Below are 17,003 nucleotides of genomic sequence, written 5' to 3'. Positions count from 1 at the left end.
GGAAATTAGGGTCACCTTGACTACTTACTACTGTAATTGTATGGATAGAGATTATTCTAAGATTTTAGTTTATTTATTTGTTTGTATACCCAATAAATTGACTTTATTAAGCCACGTAAACCTTTATATTATAGATATTTTGACTTTTTTAGGTGTGGTTACGGCGCCGTGAACATGTAAGTAGCGTGGCATCCCACAGGCCTATGGCTTTTAAGATTAACAAGGTTTTTATTTTCATGTTTCTAGGTATATTGGAGTATTCATGGGTTAAGTAGAAAATTAAATATGAGGACTTCAATACCCAATAAAGGTTTAGATGATTTAAGATCAAGTAGACAAACAAAAGAAGGTCATAATAATGAACAAAAGAGGGAAAGGAATGATACAGAAGAAGAGCTTGTGAAACTACTGGAAGAAAATTTCAAATTGAAGGAAGAGCTAACAAAATATAAGGAAGATAGAGCTAGTGCAGATGAGTTATATGATCAAATGAAAAATTTGTTAGACGAGAGTATATCCAAACTTAAAGATAAAGATGAAGAGATCCAGAAAATATTGAGTATGTATGATACTTTAAATATAAAGTGGAAATCTTATGTATCTAGTATGGCAAAACAACTTAGTATAAATAATGAGAGGTTTAAAGAGATAAATCAAGATCGAGATAATATCAAAGATAAACTTCGGAAATTAGAGAAACAAAATGCAGAACAAGAAACAAAAATCTCAAGTTATGAGGAATTAATACATGTAGATCAACTCCTTTTACAACAATATAAATTGGTAGAAGAAGGGTTAAGAAGTGAACTAGACAAACTAACCGAGGCTAGTTTAAATTTTAAAAGTACCTTAGAAAAATTACACAAAGATTATATATGCGAAAGAGAAAAGTATAAAGTAATAATTAAGAAACAAAGTCAAAAACTCTCTAATCTATCAGTCACTGTTGAGAAATTTAAAGGACGCTTCACTTATAATATAGGTAATAAAAATGGTATACTTGATAAATTATTTGATCAAGAAGTACTAGACAAAGTTAACCATTTTAAGGATGAAGAAATTATTAAGGGTGTAATGAGCCCTTTAGAATATGAACTTGGAATATTATGGGCTAATTATAATGAAGATACCACTAGATTTCTATGCCAGATTTTAGGGAGTTGTATAGGATTTGATGAGATGGTATCTATTGATGCTGCAACTAACTTTAGACAAACAAATAATATATACAAAGATCAATCTAATAAATTATGGTTTCATAATTATTGCAAATATGTAGCTACTATTGTTAAATTGTACAGAATATTTGGGCAATGCAATATTCTTTTACAATATATACAGTATAAGGCATATAGACATCTCTCTGAATCTGAAGTACAGAAGATAATAAACAATACAAACAAGGTAGGAACAATTAAATGGGTTTGTCTATTCGGACTAGAATTGGGATTTTTGGTTGTATCTTTAGGTCATTTGATTTCAAAATACCGAAATAGAAAAGTGTGCAAACTTGGCGAAATTGACAAATCCTGTGATGCACTACTTTCTACTTTAAATATTCCATTTTTAGATTTAACTCTTAAAACTTTAGATGAAATATTTCAAGCTATTTTGAATAATAATTTAAGTCCTGGAGTTACTTATGATATAATAACAGAGCTAAGGACAAAACTGGATTTAATTGATGAATTAGAGCAGACAAATCTTAGCTTATTAAGTAGTGAAGATAAAAGTAAGGATACTAATGAATCTAATCATGTGAAATTAACTTCAACTAAAAGAAATATTCCACTATGCTCTATAGATGCAATACTTAATATCAACATTGCACTAGCTATTATGAGCCGAGTTTCAGGTAGCTACTTGAGTATAGACAAATTCTCCTATATATTTAGGATATCTCTGGATTTGTCTGAAAAGTTATATTCTTTATGTGGCAAGTTGAGTCTGGTGGGGGTTCATTACCCAATAGATTATAGCTTATATACATGGAAAAGCTCATATTGGTATGATGTAACTCAAGGTAAAGATAGCAAAAGCGAAGCTTTGAGTCACTTAGTAGATTTACAAAAGTCGGCTTTCAAAGATACTACTGACTGTACTATTCAATTACATAAAAGTAAATCTGAAGATATAAATGCGACATTTTCATCTATTTATTGCATACTACAAAAACTAGAATCATCTTTTGATAGTCTAATTAATCTTCTAGAAAAGACAAATTCTGGCGATGAATCACCTGAAATTATTCTTAGCCGAAATATTAGTGAAAGAATAAAGGAATATCTAGAAAATGAAGATTCAAGTGAAAATTCAATTAGTCAAGAAGCAGAAGATATAACTACAAATCAAGATATATCCAACTCTAAGCAAGTGGATAGCTTAACAATAGATATCAGTTCTCAAAATATGCCTAAGCTATCCCAATATCAGAGTATAATGGAGAATCCAAAAAAAGAGAGAGCAAAGGCTGAGATCTTATCCAGACAACTAAGTGAAAAAGTACGTACTTTAGAGAAGGAGTTGGTAAACCAAAGAGTTTTGTATAGTTCATATAAGACTTTAGATGCAGAATATAAAAAACTCCAAAGTTTGAAGCAAGATCTAATGAGTAAAATTGAAGTATTTGAAATCCAGACACAAAAGGATGAGAATCAAATTAAACTTGATGAGGATAATATAAGAAAGTTAAAACAGCAAATCGATGACTTGCAAAAAAATCTGGAAATTCAAAAAAATATCCCTAAAATTAAAGCTTACAGCGAAGTAGATGTTCTAGAACCTATATATCTTAGAAAATTCATTCGTATTTTACAAAATAAGATATATTTAATGGAGATGGAGAAGTGGCAGCTTGATTTAGCAAAATATAATCCAAATGACAAAATGAAGCAAATTTTGTATTATAAGCAAATTCAGCAGTTTAGGCAAATGCCATTGTTAAATTCTTTTGGATGTAATACTTTGGATTCATTAGCAAAAAAATTATTGGATTTACAAAATGAAAAAGAAAGAGTTGGGAAGGATTACAATTATACAGGACGAGATTTTAAGGGATATTTAGAATTGGAAAAAGTTGACAATCTTGTTAGTACTCAAAAAAGTGATATAGAAGGAAACAAAACTCAACCAAGTGAAGATTTAAATACAAAAGATATTGGGAAACTATTTACTGATGTTACCAATGAGCATAAGACTCTATTAAATCTTATAAGTGATTTTAAGAATATACAGCATGAAATTTTGGTTCATAGATGCTCAATGCCAATCTTTGGGGTGACAAGCTCACCAGAAAACAAGAATGTTGTAGATATATGGGATAAATATACCAAACATGATATGGAATTAAGATATCGCTTGAAATTGCTTAATAAGTCGGTACAGAGCATATTACTAGGAGTACAAGGTTTAAATAGTACTAACAAAAAAGTACCTAATTTAAATAAACAGAATTCTCTATTAGCATATCCTCAGGAGTTAGGAGATATTGGGGAATACATAAGTAATACAAATGATCAACCTATATCAAAGATGACTTTAAAATTACCTTCTAAAAGTACTAAATATAGTAAAATAGACAAAGAGAACTTAGTTGTAACTCCGAGTCAGTGGAATCAGATAACTCACTATCTTGTTCATTTATAATTTAATGCAAACTTCAAGCTTACTAGTTAATATAATTAGATCTTTTGGGAATCTTGTTCTTCTTCAGATGAAGATTCCATTTGCCAAACGATATCTAAGTCTGATTCCTGTACTGTGTTGATATCAATACTACTTAAGGGAGATGTCGTAATTTCAGGTGATTTAACTTCAAGAATAGGAGATATAGGGGGATCAACTAGAGGTTCTGATATCGTAGGGCAGTTATTTATCATTGGTAAATTTTGTAATGAATCATTACTATCAACTGTAGGATTTATTGGAGGTGTGCTAGTGGTTGGCTTAGTTACATATATACTAGGATTAATAGAGTAATTGCTCGTATTATTAAAATATTGAGAATATTCAGGTTTAATAGAAACAACTTTCTCTGATTCTTGATTTATATTGACATCTTTAATTTTTTTAGAGATGTTTTTTCTAGGCATGAAAGTAGCAAGTGTTCTTTGCATAGCTTTATATACAGAGATGAAAGGTGGTTCTTGAAGAAATCTAGAGCTATGATCAGAACTTTCTATATACTTTAAAATATTAAATATTTGATAACCAACTTCAAGTGAAACCAAGAATGTTCCAGTCTCTATATCTATAATTGCAAATAGTAGATGGAGAATAGAGATGTGTAGTGAGTCAATTGCTTTGTAAGTAGTAGGTACTTCACTATAAATAGAAATAAAACCTTTGTTTTTGATTACTATATTCATAGATATATTTATAATGGTTTTATCAATAAACGGGAGGCTATCCTGAACTGTAGTAGATGAACTTTCAATTAATCTCAACTCTGCATGTAATTGTCTTATTATTCTATATACATTTGAAATAGATGTCAAGATTTGATATATCTGATCTTCAGCCAATGAAATTTGTTCAAGGAATTCTGATTTCTGTTTATATAAGGGTTTTTCAAGTTCTTGGACTTTGTGGATCTCTTTAAACAATTTATCAAAGAATCCAAGAGCTTGAATAATAAGTTCGTTATTATATAGGCACTCTGGATTTGGTTGATCTTCAGTATTAATAATAGTATCTAGCCCAAAAGCCAACTTGCAATGGTGATTCTTTGATATATTGCCGATTATCCCAACTAATTGATTACACTTATTGTTATTTTGGGTATTAAATAGGTTCTCATACCAACAAGGGGTAAAATTTGTTTGAAAGATTTGTTTCATAAATTTGGAAAGCATTGAAGAAAATAAAACAACTCCGGTCTTCCCTGAGCTAATAACTAAAGTATTAAATGATTGCTTTATACATCTGTTAAGCTCAAACAAGTGACCATATAATTTAATATTACTTTTATTTATCAAATTCACTTCAAAATAAGATTCTAATGGAATTTTTTGTTTTAACCTTAGTAATACCATTAAATTTATAAATTCTATAACTTGAATAGTAATGTCTTCAGAATCAGATTCTTTAGAATTAAGCATTGTAATACGTTCTGCTACTAAGTAATAAATTATATCCCATAGAATTAACCTTACTTTTATAAGTAGTGGTATAATGTGTGGTATAAGTACAGTAACTATTGAATAAGATGAGTTGGAGTACTTTTGTTCCCTTGAGGTAGTTGGTGGTTCAATAACGCCACTGTACATTATAAGGTAGCTTAATAAATCCAGTGACTTTACAACTCTAGGTATAGATTTATCTACAATTTCTATAATATCTCCACTTATATTAGATATAAGGAGCTTTACTTCATCAAAGCTCCTATCTATTGTCATTTCAATGTCTTTTATAAGTCTATTAATCAATTCACTACTATATGGAGTATATCCAAACTTTACTAAACTTGTACAATCTAAAATATTACTTGATATACTTGGAATCCAAGTGGCTAAACTAACTAATCCCTTGGCTTTATTAATGAGGTCAGTACTCTCAGATTGCATATATATCCAAAAGGCGTAGCCTTGTAGGCTATTTTGTATAGATTTTAGTACGTTAAGTGTAGGCATCTTACTTAACAATAGACATAGTCCTTCAACTGCATCATTATGTATTTCACAGTATATTGGATGTATATTTAAGATAGCTAATATCTTCTTCAATAGTTTTGGTACTTTATTTGTAATTAGATGGTTGGCTTCTCGCGAGATTCTTAAGCAATATATCAAACTAGTTCTAGCTATGATAACATTCAGTTCACATTTCACTATGCTTGCCTTATTACAGTTACAATCCACTATTCTAGAGTTCTGATTTCCTGATAATCTATTATTCAAGAGTTGAGTTAGAACTAATACATTATTTTCTAAGTTTACTACATCTTTAGACTCTAATAGAGATATAAGTCTTCGGATTACATCATTATCAGCCAATACAGTCATTTATACTACTTGTACACAGTTAACTTAAGGAATTATACAACTAGATAGTAGGTACATTCATTAGCTCAGGCTACAAGTAATCAACGCCGAAGGCGGCAACACCACCTCCTGACATTGTAAGTCTACAATAGCCACTTTGCACCTAGAATTAGCTAAATTCATTACTAAAAGGAGTGCATAAAACTAATATCTAGAAGAGAAAATAGAAAATCTCATTCTTACTGTATTTCATTAGGTATATATCCCTATTAATAAAGTTTTACAAACAGGATGATACATATCAAATCTAATAATTAACATTAGTTACTAAGTATTGTTAAAGGTAATAGTGTGAATTATCACTTCAAATTTTAATAGCTTGGTGTTTATTCACTCTTCTTTGATAAAGGTCCCCTTTTCACTGACGTAAATACCATCAAGAAATTTGCGGATATCCTTATTCCTAGCCAAAGCACATTGATGAATTAAGGCAGCCGAACGAGATACAAGTTCTAAATCGGTACCAGTGATAATGATTTCATCCTTTACAGAGTTTGACTTCTCAACAGTTACTCCAGGTAACATCTTCACAGTACGAACTCTCTTCTCTCCAAGGAAGTTTCGGATTTCAATCAATGTACCATTATTAGTAATATTAGAATTGATTGGGAAGTGAGAGTATACAAAACGCATTTTATATTCAAACTTCTTCATAACACCAATCATCATATTTTTGATAGCTGAGCATACAGTGTTTATAGCAGATTGGTGGCGAGGGGTGCCAAACCAAACTTCAATACGCACAAACTTCCCATTTTTACATAATTTGATATCTACTGGTAAATGATTGAAAGATCGTGTAACGGAACCAAACTTCCCTGTAACTGTAACAGTACGTGATTTGACTGAAACACTTGTGCCTTCCAAAACACGGAATGACTCATGCGCAAATATATTCTTCATTTCCCCACCGAATCAGGCCGTCCTCTATAGAAAAAAAAAACTACTGCCTCTTGGTTTATATAGAAGAAAAGTTAACCTTCTCCTTGACTATTTTTCGTCTCTTCATACAAGCTGCTTTGTTTTAAGTTGATATAACCGCTAAAAGGTTTAAGCATAACGATTACTACTTACAGACTTAGAGACTTTATATAGCAAATACTTTTACTAAGACAATGGTACTAGCAAATACGAGACGAGACAAGACAGTCATGCGGTAAATTTGGCCGCTAGTAGTTACATTAATTGATTTTAAGTAGATTTTCGGGAGTCTCTTAAAGGCAGGTTATTGTCATTACTAAGGTCTAATATACGATTCAATAAGAGAGAATCTACATGTAATTATAGAATATGAGATAAGTATTTTGCTATATTACTTAAATCGCTGAAGGACTATATGTTATATAGTAAATATACATGTAATTACTTACTAAGTACATTCTCCTATACACATTATATCTCTTAATATCACTAATTCAGTTTGAGATGATTAATTCTTCATTTGGAGAATAATAGATACTAGAAAGTATACTTAAGTATTACTTTTAAGCCGCCAAGGAAATGCAGTCCTAAACTCTGATCTGAGTAGTTTCATAATGCAGAGAGAACTCAAAATAAAAAAGAAAGATTGTGACGAAGTAGATAAATCACCACCTAGGGGTGTTTGGTGGGATGAGGAGACTATAGCTTTACATAATCAAGAGCGAGGCACAAGAATAGTGATAAATGAACCTGATACCCCTTATAATGGGTCCTTAAGTATTTTAAGTATCTCTGAAGATGAATCAGATAATTCAATAAGAGATGTGAGGCATGTTAATCCTCAAGATTTATGTTCAAGGCTTAACGAATATGTGGAACAGATGAAGAATGATGAATATAATATACAATCACCTCGAGAAACAAAAAACCATGATTTTGAACAAAAAAGAAAATCTCACTATAATGAATTTCTGATGGCTAAATTAATAGGTAGAGATATATCTGATGATAGCTCAGATGGAAACACTACTTGAATAAATAGTACTAAATAATAACCAATAACATACTATACACTTATTTACAAAAGGCACAAAAAGTTACACTGACTATAAACCTAAAAGTCTTCATCGGAACAATATATAAGTAATTTAATCGACCGAATAATCTCCTTGAAGAAGAGTCTTTTTAAATTCCAATTCGTCAACTTGAGCCCCAAGTCGACTACATATAATCCTCATGTCATTCTCCGCAGTTCCAAGGCAAGTAGTACCACCAGGAGAAGGAGTAATATTAAATATCAGCCCCTCATCAGTTGTTATCTTACCTTCACCCAATAGGAGTTTTCGCTTTGATTTATCAATAATTTGAGGCCTAATTCCTCCAAATCCATGGGCATATTTAATATTGTTAGAATCTAGACTAGGGATGATCTTTCTACAATCTTTAATAAATAAGTTTTTGTTGATAATTGGAACTTCAAAGAGTATATTTCTTAATGCATAATTACGCAAACTAGAATTACAGAATAGATCTTTATAAACCAAAGCAAGATTTAAATCTGGATTTACTATTTTAAAGAAGTCAGCAATAGATTTTAAGTTGTTACGTTCCAATAAAGGTAGTGGAAGTGCAGTTGGCCCAAATCTAGTTGTATCCCTCATTATAATATCTGGATCACCATGAACAGCTGCAAATGGTAATTCAGGATTTTGAATCGTATATACCTTACCATTAAGCAAAGGTCTAGAAGAAAAGTAGAAGCTTCCAGCAACTGGGAGACAACTTAGGTTAGAATTATAACCAAGTTTTTTTGCAAATAATAAAGAATATCCACATGCGCTTACAACAATATATCTACCATAGAATTCACCTCTATTTGTGATAACCTTATATAGATCTCCATTTGATGACATTCTAATAATATCTAGAACTTTCGTATTCATACATGTCATTATATACTTCCCTTTAGAATTCTCACATGCTTCAGTAGCTCCCTTTAAAAAAGAGACAGCTAATTGATAATAGTCCACTCCTGTATGCTCATCAGGAACATAAATAGATGCAATAGGGTCTGGTCTATATGTAATAGTATTTTTATAAGCTACACATGGTTCTATATCACCTATCTCTCTTTTCCCAAGTAAATTCATGTGTGGATATAAGAACTTAAATTCATTAAAACGTTTCTCAATTATTTCACATTCGAGTTCACCTACTCCAAGTACCATCTTACCAAGTTTGAATATTACTTGATCTCTCATGCTAGGTGAAAGTTTTGTAGCATAATTTCTCAGCATATTAGCTTGCCTAAGTACTTTACGAGCTTTTTCCAAATTATAATTTGTTTCAATATCGCCACAATGAATAGTCTGACTATTGCTCCGTCCATTTGAAGCAACTTGAGACACATCTCCATGACGCTCTATTAAGCAAATACGTTTTAAATTTGTAAAACGTGATAGTGTATAAAATAAGGCAGTTCCAGTAACTCCCCCTCCAATAATAATAACATCATGACATGCATCACTTGCTACCTTAAGAGGTGATGTATTTAGTGTCCCGGTCCTTAATTCTGAATATCCCAAGTTAATATCAGTGGCACTTTTATTTATATCACAATTCTGCTTATTATCTGTATCTCGACTAAGTTCTTTAACGGTATTCTTTACAGATGTCAGTCGTCTTGTATTATTTAATATGGATCCAATGCAAAAACTCCCTGAAATATGCAGAAATTCCTTATTTACAAATTTTCTGAGCATTCTAAAACCTTGGTCATAAGCTTTAAATTATCTTCCACCACCTAATATAAATGTAAAAAAAAGAAAAATCTAGCAATACCCCCACACATATACCCACAACAGGCGGTATATTACATTCAGCTGTAAATGAGGAGACACTCAACTCTCGGAATCGCTCTCTTTTCTTCTAAAATATACGGAGGAATACAATCATCTTTAGTCTTAACCTTTAATACATACTAATTTATTGATAAGCATTGCCAATATTCCTTATCCTACTCTTTTTTTCTTTGAAAAAAAAGAAATTGTAACCTAGACCACTACTTTATGTTGAGAACAGTTATTCAAGTCTTTATAAAGCTTATTTTCTTTCAGACTTAATAACTTATAAGCTTCACATGGATCTAAATCCATAATATTCAGTAATAAAACTCTTACATAAGCTATATGTCTTAAGATATTTGTACAAAGTTCTACCTCACCTGCTAAATTCGCTGCTTTATCTACAACTTCGGCTGGAATACCAGCTAATTGTGCGACATTCATACCATAAGATTTAGGGCATATTCCACGGACAAATTTATATAGAAATGTCATTGTTTTAGTATCTTGGCTCAATTTCAGATCCATATGAAAGGCAATAATACTAGGATCCTCGCTAAATTCTTGGCAAAGCAAATGCAGGTGAGTTGAGAATAAACATCTACATTGAATATGATGTGATATATATTCTAAAGTAGCCACACAAATAGCAGTCCCATCAAAAGTTGAAGTACCACGTCCCAGTTCATCCACTACAACAAGGGAATTTCTTGTAGCATACTTTAGAATGGTTGCAGTTTCTTCTAATTCTACCAAAAAAGTACTTTTTGCTTCTAATATAGAATCATAAGCTCCAATTCTTGTGAAAATCCGATCTACTAAAGTTAGAGAACATTTAGAAGCAGGTACAAAGCATCCAATATGAGCCATTATTACAGCAATGCATGTCTGGCGCAACACAGTCGACTTACCGCCCATATTAGGACCAGTAACTAATATACATGATGCATGCACATCTCTAGCATTGAAAAATATATCATTATCTACAAAGCCACTATTAAGCCGTGCAACTACAGGATGTCTGCATCTAGTAAGTTCTAAAACTGGTTTCCCTGAATCTTCCAAAAAAGTTGGTCTACAAAAAGGGCCATCAGTCGTATCCATTGACACAATAGATAAAGCAATAAGCACGTCTAATTGTGAAAGTGAATCGGAAATAGCAGAAAATGAAGAGAAATGAGAGTGGAACATCTTACATGCTTCTTGAATATATGGAAATAAACTATTTTGCAATTGTTCTTCTCTATATTCCAATTCATATATTAAATCTTTAATTTTATCAGTGTGAAAACGAATAAAACCTTTTTTTGATGATGTTATCTCCAATTTCGGAAGTTTAGATCTTGGGATATTATCAGGACACTCTACTTCATAGCGATATTTCATATGGACAAATTTAATAGTTGTATTATTTAATTTAGAGCTAATTAATTCCAATTCAGCATTAAGTTTATCCTTAGTTTCATTAATTAGAGACAAATTTAAATCATACAAATCATAATTTCCAGATGCTGGTATCCATTCATTATTAATATCTTTAACAAACCAAGATCTTAATATTTCTATAATTCCGGATATTTCTGGCAAAAAGCCTCCAAGACAAGGTTCAGTTGCTTTTTCTTCACATTGTAAATTATTCATACCAGTTAAAGCTAAAAGTAAAGTGGGCATACTTTTACGTAATTCAATATCTCCAAAATTGGATCTAATGCATTCGAGAACTTTTTCAAAGGTTTCCAGAGAAGTAAGAAAATCCACAATCTTTTTTTGGATAACATTTACGAAAAAAATAGCACCCCTAGTATTTTGTAGAGCTCCAGTTGTTATTCTATTTATAATGCGTTCAAGATCAAGATTTGAGCCAGGTGAACCCCTACCATTAGAAGATATTGCTTTAAGTTCTCGGCAAAAATTAAATAGTACATCAGGGTGATTAATAAACCATTCAACACAATCCAGACGCTCATTTATTCTAGCTGCATTAGTTAATGGATGAGAAAGCCACTTTCTGAGAAGACGTGTACCACCAGGGGTAGAAGTATGTTTTAAAAATCCAAATAAAGAATTTTTCTCATCACCTTGTTGTGTTTGTAAAAGTTCCAAATCTTTAAGAGCCTCAGCATCTAATAGGAGGTATTGCTTTTCATCTGGGTTGTATTGTTGGAAATTCCCAGTAAGAATAAATCTATCACATAATAAAATTGATTTTAAATAATTTAATGTCCCAGATAATGCTGTACATAATGCTGTAGATTTAGTACACAATTCATTAATTATAGTTGGTATCTCAACATTTACACGTTGAAAGTGTTCTATAATATCTTTAGATGCAAGAATTGGTTCCATAAAATCTCTAAATGAAGTCAATTGTATTGTAGGAGTAGTATTTTTTAGATATCTCAAAATAGGTAATGGGAGGTTTCCAGATAGATAAACAACTTCTCTAGGCTGTACTTGTGTTACAAGTGTCTTTACCATAGGAAAATGATCACCTATTTCTTTTAAAATAGATAATTCACTTTTACCAGTTGTAATATCCACACAGACAATTCCTATTTCATTAATAATGTTATCTGGAGCTTCATTATTTACCTTTGAAAACACGTATATAGTCATAAGGATTCTTGCCATATCATTAAGCATATTGGGTCTGACTAAAGTCCCATTTGTAAAAAATTCATTGACACCTCTTTTTACTGCCTTATCTTTTTTAATACCAGATGTAGTTTTATTTCTTTCTTCTAATTCTTTTGGAGTTTCCATCTGTTCAACTACTACTACACGATATCCATAATTAACTAATTTATTAGCATATGCATGCAAAGCTGCTTCTGGAAATCCAACATGAGGTTTTCCATCTCCACTCATCCAACGTAAATCACATAATCTTTGAGATAAACAAGCATCAATATAGAATAATTCATAAAATTTGCCAATTTTAAAAAATACAAGTTTGTCGAAGTGATCTTTCTTTAATTCCCAATATTGTTGCATTGCTGGAGTAAAATGATGCTTTTCTTCTTTAGCAAGTTTACTATTTGAATCTGGTACCCAAACTGTAGATGGATTATAATTCGGATCTGTTGGATATCTTCCATTAGAATCTTTGATTTTTGTTAATTGAAGCCATGGTGGAAAAGAAAACTGACGTCCATATTGAACAATTAATTCCACATATTCTCTAAAAAATTGACTTCCTTGGGCAACAGTAGTACTTAGAAGTTTTCTTGCAACCTCCTCATCCTCATTAAAGTCATCTCTCTCCATATCAATATTTTTGGGTACATCATTGTTTAAAGACTTAATATCTGGAAGATTCATACCTAATTTACTATATTTATTTACTTCAATGCTTGAATTAATAATTAGCTCATTTGATTCTTCATCATTCATTTCATATAATAAGTTATCAAGATCGGGAATCCCTTTATTTATCTCATTATCTTCCTTATATAAACATGATTGTCTACAGATTTTCTTAATTAAAAATTCGTCGTCATCATCGTCATCGTCATCATCATCGCATATTTTCCTTATCCTTCTTCCACTACTATTTATAGGATTTAGCTTTACAGATGTACCAGTTGTTGGAGTAGTTTCACACGTTGTAGGAATACTTCGTTCTGCCGAAAATAATTCCAAATTATCCAATCTTTCCACACAATTACTTACTTCTACATTATTTTGCATATTTATCTGTGGTGTTAAATTCCTAGGACTTGAATCTATTTCACAGTCCATAGTCTGTAAGGTATTCTTAGCAGTTATTTCACCTTTCCTTGATGGTGTAAAGAATGATAAAATACTTGATTGATAACCATTATTAGGATTCCCAGTGTTCTTCGTATTTCGTTTAACCATATTAAAATCCCTTATATTTTATTAACTAAAAAAAGTAAGACCTCTATAGTCAAGTTGAGTAACCACCAGAGGTCCAAACCAGTTAACTTTTTCAACAGGGGTATACAAATCAAATACTTAAAATATTGATAGTTACTTTATCTCCCCTACCTACAAAGTCACAGACAAGTAACTTTTCTTGAGATAAAGAGAATTTCAGATGTGGGCTTATAGTAATACCGGCAAACCTAGCGCCAAAGCTAATAACCTAAAAATAAATCATATGGAAATCCAGATAATATTACAATTAGTAGGTGGAATTACCACTAAAGTCCTTTATATAATCTCTATTATATTAAAGAAATAACATAATAATACTAGACAGAATAGAGGCTTAAATTTTCTATTTAGATACCTTATCTAGGAGATTGAAGTTAACATTTAGGGAATAAAGTAGAACGAATAATAGGAGCATCATTCTGAATAACAAGATCTAATCTTGCATCTAAAGTATTGTTACATGCTATCCTACGATCCGGATTTGTTAAAATAATACCTCCAGTACAGAACTTGCTAGATTGATCAGCATTAGTAGGAGCTGGAAATAGGGTATTATCTGTGTCAATAGTAGCTTCTATAGATATTGAAATTCCACATTCTTGTTGTAAGATATCTTTATATTTCTTAATAGCTTTGGGGATTGCATTTCCAACAATATTGATATCACTTTTACGACATTGTATCAAAACCTTAGGTTCCAAAAGTCGTAACATACCTTGAGTTATCAAGTCAACTAATAAAGGTTCATAAGTATTAGGATTAGATGATAAATCACACATTTTCTTTCTTGCCAATTGAACTACCTCTTTTAATACCTGAGCCCTAGCAGCCATCTTCTTAAGTCTTGCCTTATTAATGGCAGTACTTCTAGCAATAGCTCGTTCTATTTCTAGCCTTTTAACTTTTTTTTGAAAATCTAGACGAATTTGTTGTTTAAGATTTTGTACAAGTTTGAGTTTCTCAATATTAAAATCTTGAAGAGCTTTTGCTTCAATTTCATTTGCTTTATCTTTTGCTTCATTTAAAATGAAGCTAACCATCTGTTGAATCTGTTTCTGTGCTTCTATATCATCCTAAGATTACAATTATCCCAATTTAATATTATTCTTAAAATCAGTGACAATAAAATAACCTAAATATTTGACTTACCATCTTATTGCCTTTAAAATATTCAATAAACTAAATGAAATGATCCTTAAGATATAAAATCCACGTTATATTGTATGTTTAGACTAACAAAGTCTTATATCTCCTCTAGCTTTGTATTATTTAGGAAAAAAAAGTTAAGGACCAACCTAAACTTTACAAGTTTAGTTAAATAGCAAGGCTCAAAAATAGTAATACTAATAGATAAGCTAAATTATTCTTACTATAGCGGGAATAATGCATTAAGTGCGCACGTAATAGCGCCGTCCCCTTGTTACTTTGATTATACCCTATTATTTAAAATAATAAAGTGATCTAGGCTGTCTTTATATTGTTAAATTTAGGTTTCTAATTATAAATTATATGTACTCTAATTAAGGCATGATATTATATATATAATTATAATAAACCTTCCAATTTCTCTAGACAATATTTTAAGATACTATTATTGTAAAGATTAAATTTAGATATGTTAGGCTAATATTCAAAGTAACCTAATTAAAAAACAAAACAAAGATATCATTGACTTATTAAAATGTACAATGACCAGGATATCTAGGGAAGGGAATTACGTCACGTACATTATTAATTCCAGTAACCATCATTACAAGCCTTTCAAAACCAAGTCCAAATCCTGCATGAGGTACAGAACCATATAATCTTAATTCATTATACCACCAATATGGTTCTAATTTCATTCCCTTCTCAATAATTGCACTTTTTAACTTCTCTATATCATCTTCTCTTTGAGATCCACCAATAATTTCTCCAATCTTTGGGACTAAAATATCCATAGCTGCTACAGTAAGTCCATCATCATTCTGCTTCATATAAAATGCTTTAATATCTTTTGGATAATTGTAAAGTATACATGGTTTCTTTAATAATACATCTGTTATATATTTCTCATGTTCAGTTCCTAAATCCATACCCCACTCAACAAAGATTGTAAATTTATTATTATATGGTTTAAGCATCTCAATAGCTTCAGTATAACTAATACGAGCAAACTCCTCACTTACTATTTGTTTTAATCTATTTATTAAACCTTTTTCGACATTTGCATCTAAATATTGCAAATCTACCTCATTATTCTTTAATACAGCTTCTACACAATATTTTAATAGACCTTCACCTAAATTCATATCATCTAATAAATCAGCAAATGCCATTTCAGGTTCTATCATCCAAAATTCAGCTAAGTGTCTTCCTGTATGTGAATTTTCAGCACGAAAAGTCGGTCCGAAAGTATATACATCTGACATTGAACATGAAAAATTCTCAACATTTAATTGACCAGAAACAGTTAAGTAAGTTGGAGCTCCAAAAAAATCTTGATTATAATCAATAATATTATCTAATTTATCATGATTATCTGTAGATTTTGGATTTATTTTAGTACTTAAATTTCCACTCTTCTTTATTGGAACATCAGATATCATATCACTATGAGGTAATAAGGTAGTAACTTGAAACATTTCGCCAGCTCCTTCACAATCTGTAGATGTTATAATAGGAGTTTGTATATAATAAAAACCTAAATACTGGAAATAATCATGAATGGCAATAGAAAGAGTATTTCTAATACGTGTAACAGAACTAAAAAATTGAGTTCTTGGACGTAAATGAGATATTTCACGTAAAAATTCTCTAGAATGATGTTTCTTAGCTAATGGATATTTTGAAGGATCACAAAAACCTAATACTTTTATTTCATCTTCCTTTGGGTCACTAACTAAAAGTTCCACTTCTTGTTCTTTAGCTGGTGATTTAACAATACAACCAGTAATTCTATAAGAACAACCTACACTACTCTTTAAAGCATCTCCAAAACCTGATGCTGATTGTTCCACTACAACTTGTATATTTCTTGATGTAGAACCATCATTTAAAACTACAAATACTAATGTATCTGAACATTGTTTCCTTACAGTCCTTGACCATCCACTAATAGTTACACGCTGACCAATATAAGATATTCCTTTATCATTAGTATCCAATATAGAGGCAATTCTAAGTCTACCAGATAAGGAATACTTACTTATATTCTTTGTAATAGCTTCTATATGGATGTATTCTCGATACATCGTAAAAATATATTCAAATAAATTATAGTTCAATTTTATAATTAATAATAAATTAAAATTAAAAC

The 17,003-nt window shown here is 30.8% G+C and overlaps 8 protein-coding genes across 8 annotated transcripts; 2 read left to right on the top strand and 6 right to left on the bottom strand.

Moving 5' to 3' along the window:
• Positions 1 to 40: 40 nt before the first annotated feature.
• cand_021120 (uncharacterized protein) lies at positions 41 to 3,645 on the top strand (the record flags this gene model as incomplete). Its single annotated transcript, XM_067212342.1, has 3 exons — positions 41 to 115; positions 153 to 176; positions 247 to 3,645. The coding sequence occupies 3 exons, from the start codon at positions 41 to 43 to the stop codon at positions 3,643 to 3,645; spliced, it is 3,498 nt and encodes a 1,165-aa protein (XP_067068976.1).
• Positions 3,646 to 3,680: 35 nt separating this feature from the next.
• cand_021110 (uncharacterized protein) lies at positions 3,681 to 6,002 on the bottom strand (the record flags this gene model as incomplete). Its single annotated transcript, XM_067212341.1, has 1 exon — positions 3,681 to 6,002. The coding sequence occupies one exon, from the start codon at positions 6,000 to 6,002 to the stop codon at positions 3,681 to 3,683; it is 2,322 nt and encodes a 773-aa protein (XP_067068975.1).
• Positions 6,003 to 6,371: 369 nt separating this feature from the next.
• Positions 6,372 to 6,944, bottom strand: cand_021100 (60s ribosomal protein L9; the record flags this gene model as incomplete). The annotated part of the gene is made up of 1 exon (XM_067212340.1): positions 6,372 to 6,944. The coding sequence occupies one exon, from the start codon at positions 6,942 to 6,944 to the stop codon at positions 6,372 to 6,374; it is 573 nt and encodes a 190-aa protein (XP_067068974.1).
• Positions 6,945 to 7,576: 632 nt separating this feature from the next.
• cand_021090 (protein phosphatase inhibitor 2) lies at positions 7,577 to 7,996 on the top strand (the record flags this gene model as incomplete). The annotated part of the gene is made up of 1 exon (XM_067212339.1): positions 7,577 to 7,996. One exon carries the CDS (start codon positions 7,577 to 7,579, stop codon positions 7,994 to 7,996), a length of 420 nt encoding a protein of 139 aa, XP_067068973.1.
• A 114-nt stretch (positions 7,997 to 8,110) lies between these two features.
• Positions 8,111 to 9,724, bottom strand: cand_021080 (malate:quinone oxidoreductase family protein; the record flags this gene model as incomplete). The annotated part of the gene is made up of 1 exon (XM_067212338.1): positions 8,111 to 9,724. The coding sequence occupies one exon, from the start codon at positions 9,722 to 9,724 to the stop codon at positions 8,111 to 8,113; it is 1,614 nt and encodes a 537-aa protein (XP_067068972.1).
• Positions 9,725 to 10,015: 291 nt separating this feature from the next.
• Positions 10,016 to 13,666, bottom strand: cand_021070 (uncharacterized protein; the record flags this gene model as incomplete). The annotated part of the gene is made up of 1 exon (XM_067212337.1): positions 10,016 to 13,666. One exon carries the CDS (start codon positions 13,664 to 13,666, stop codon positions 10,016 to 10,018), a length of 3,651 nt encoding a protein of 1,216 aa, XP_067068971.1.
• Positions 13,667 to 14,079: 413 nt separating this feature from the next.
• cand_021060 (vacuolar ATP synthase subunit E) lies at positions 14,080 to 14,745 on the bottom strand (the record flags this gene model as incomplete). Its single annotated transcript, XM_067212336.1, has 1 exon — positions 14,080 to 14,745. The coding sequence occupies one exon, from the start codon at positions 14,743 to 14,745 to the stop codon at positions 14,080 to 14,082; it is 666 nt and encodes a 221-aa protein (XP_067068970.1).
• A 636-nt stretch (positions 14,746 to 15,381) lies between these two features.
• cand_021050 (asparaginyl-tRNA synthetase family protein) lies at positions 15,382 to 16,938 on the bottom strand (the record flags this gene model as incomplete). The annotated part of the gene is made up of 1 exon (XM_067212335.1): positions 15,382 to 16,938. The coding sequence occupies one exon, from the start codon at positions 16,936 to 16,938 to the stop codon at positions 15,382 to 15,384; it is 1,557 nt and encodes a 518-aa protein (XP_067068969.1).
• Positions 16,939 to 17,003: the final 65 nt, after the last annotated feature.

Source organism: Cryptosporidium andersoni (assembly GCF_001865355.1).
Source record: "Cryptosporidium andersoni isolate 30847 chromosome Unknown contig_16, whole genome shotgun sequence".
Classification (NCBI taxonomy): Eukaryota; Apicomplexa; class Conoidasida; order Eucoccidiorida; family Cryptosporidiidae; genus Cryptosporidium; species Cryptosporidium andersoni.
The sequence above is the reverse complement of the archived record's forward strand: the minus strand, read 5'-3'. Positions and strand labels throughout refer to the sequence as shown.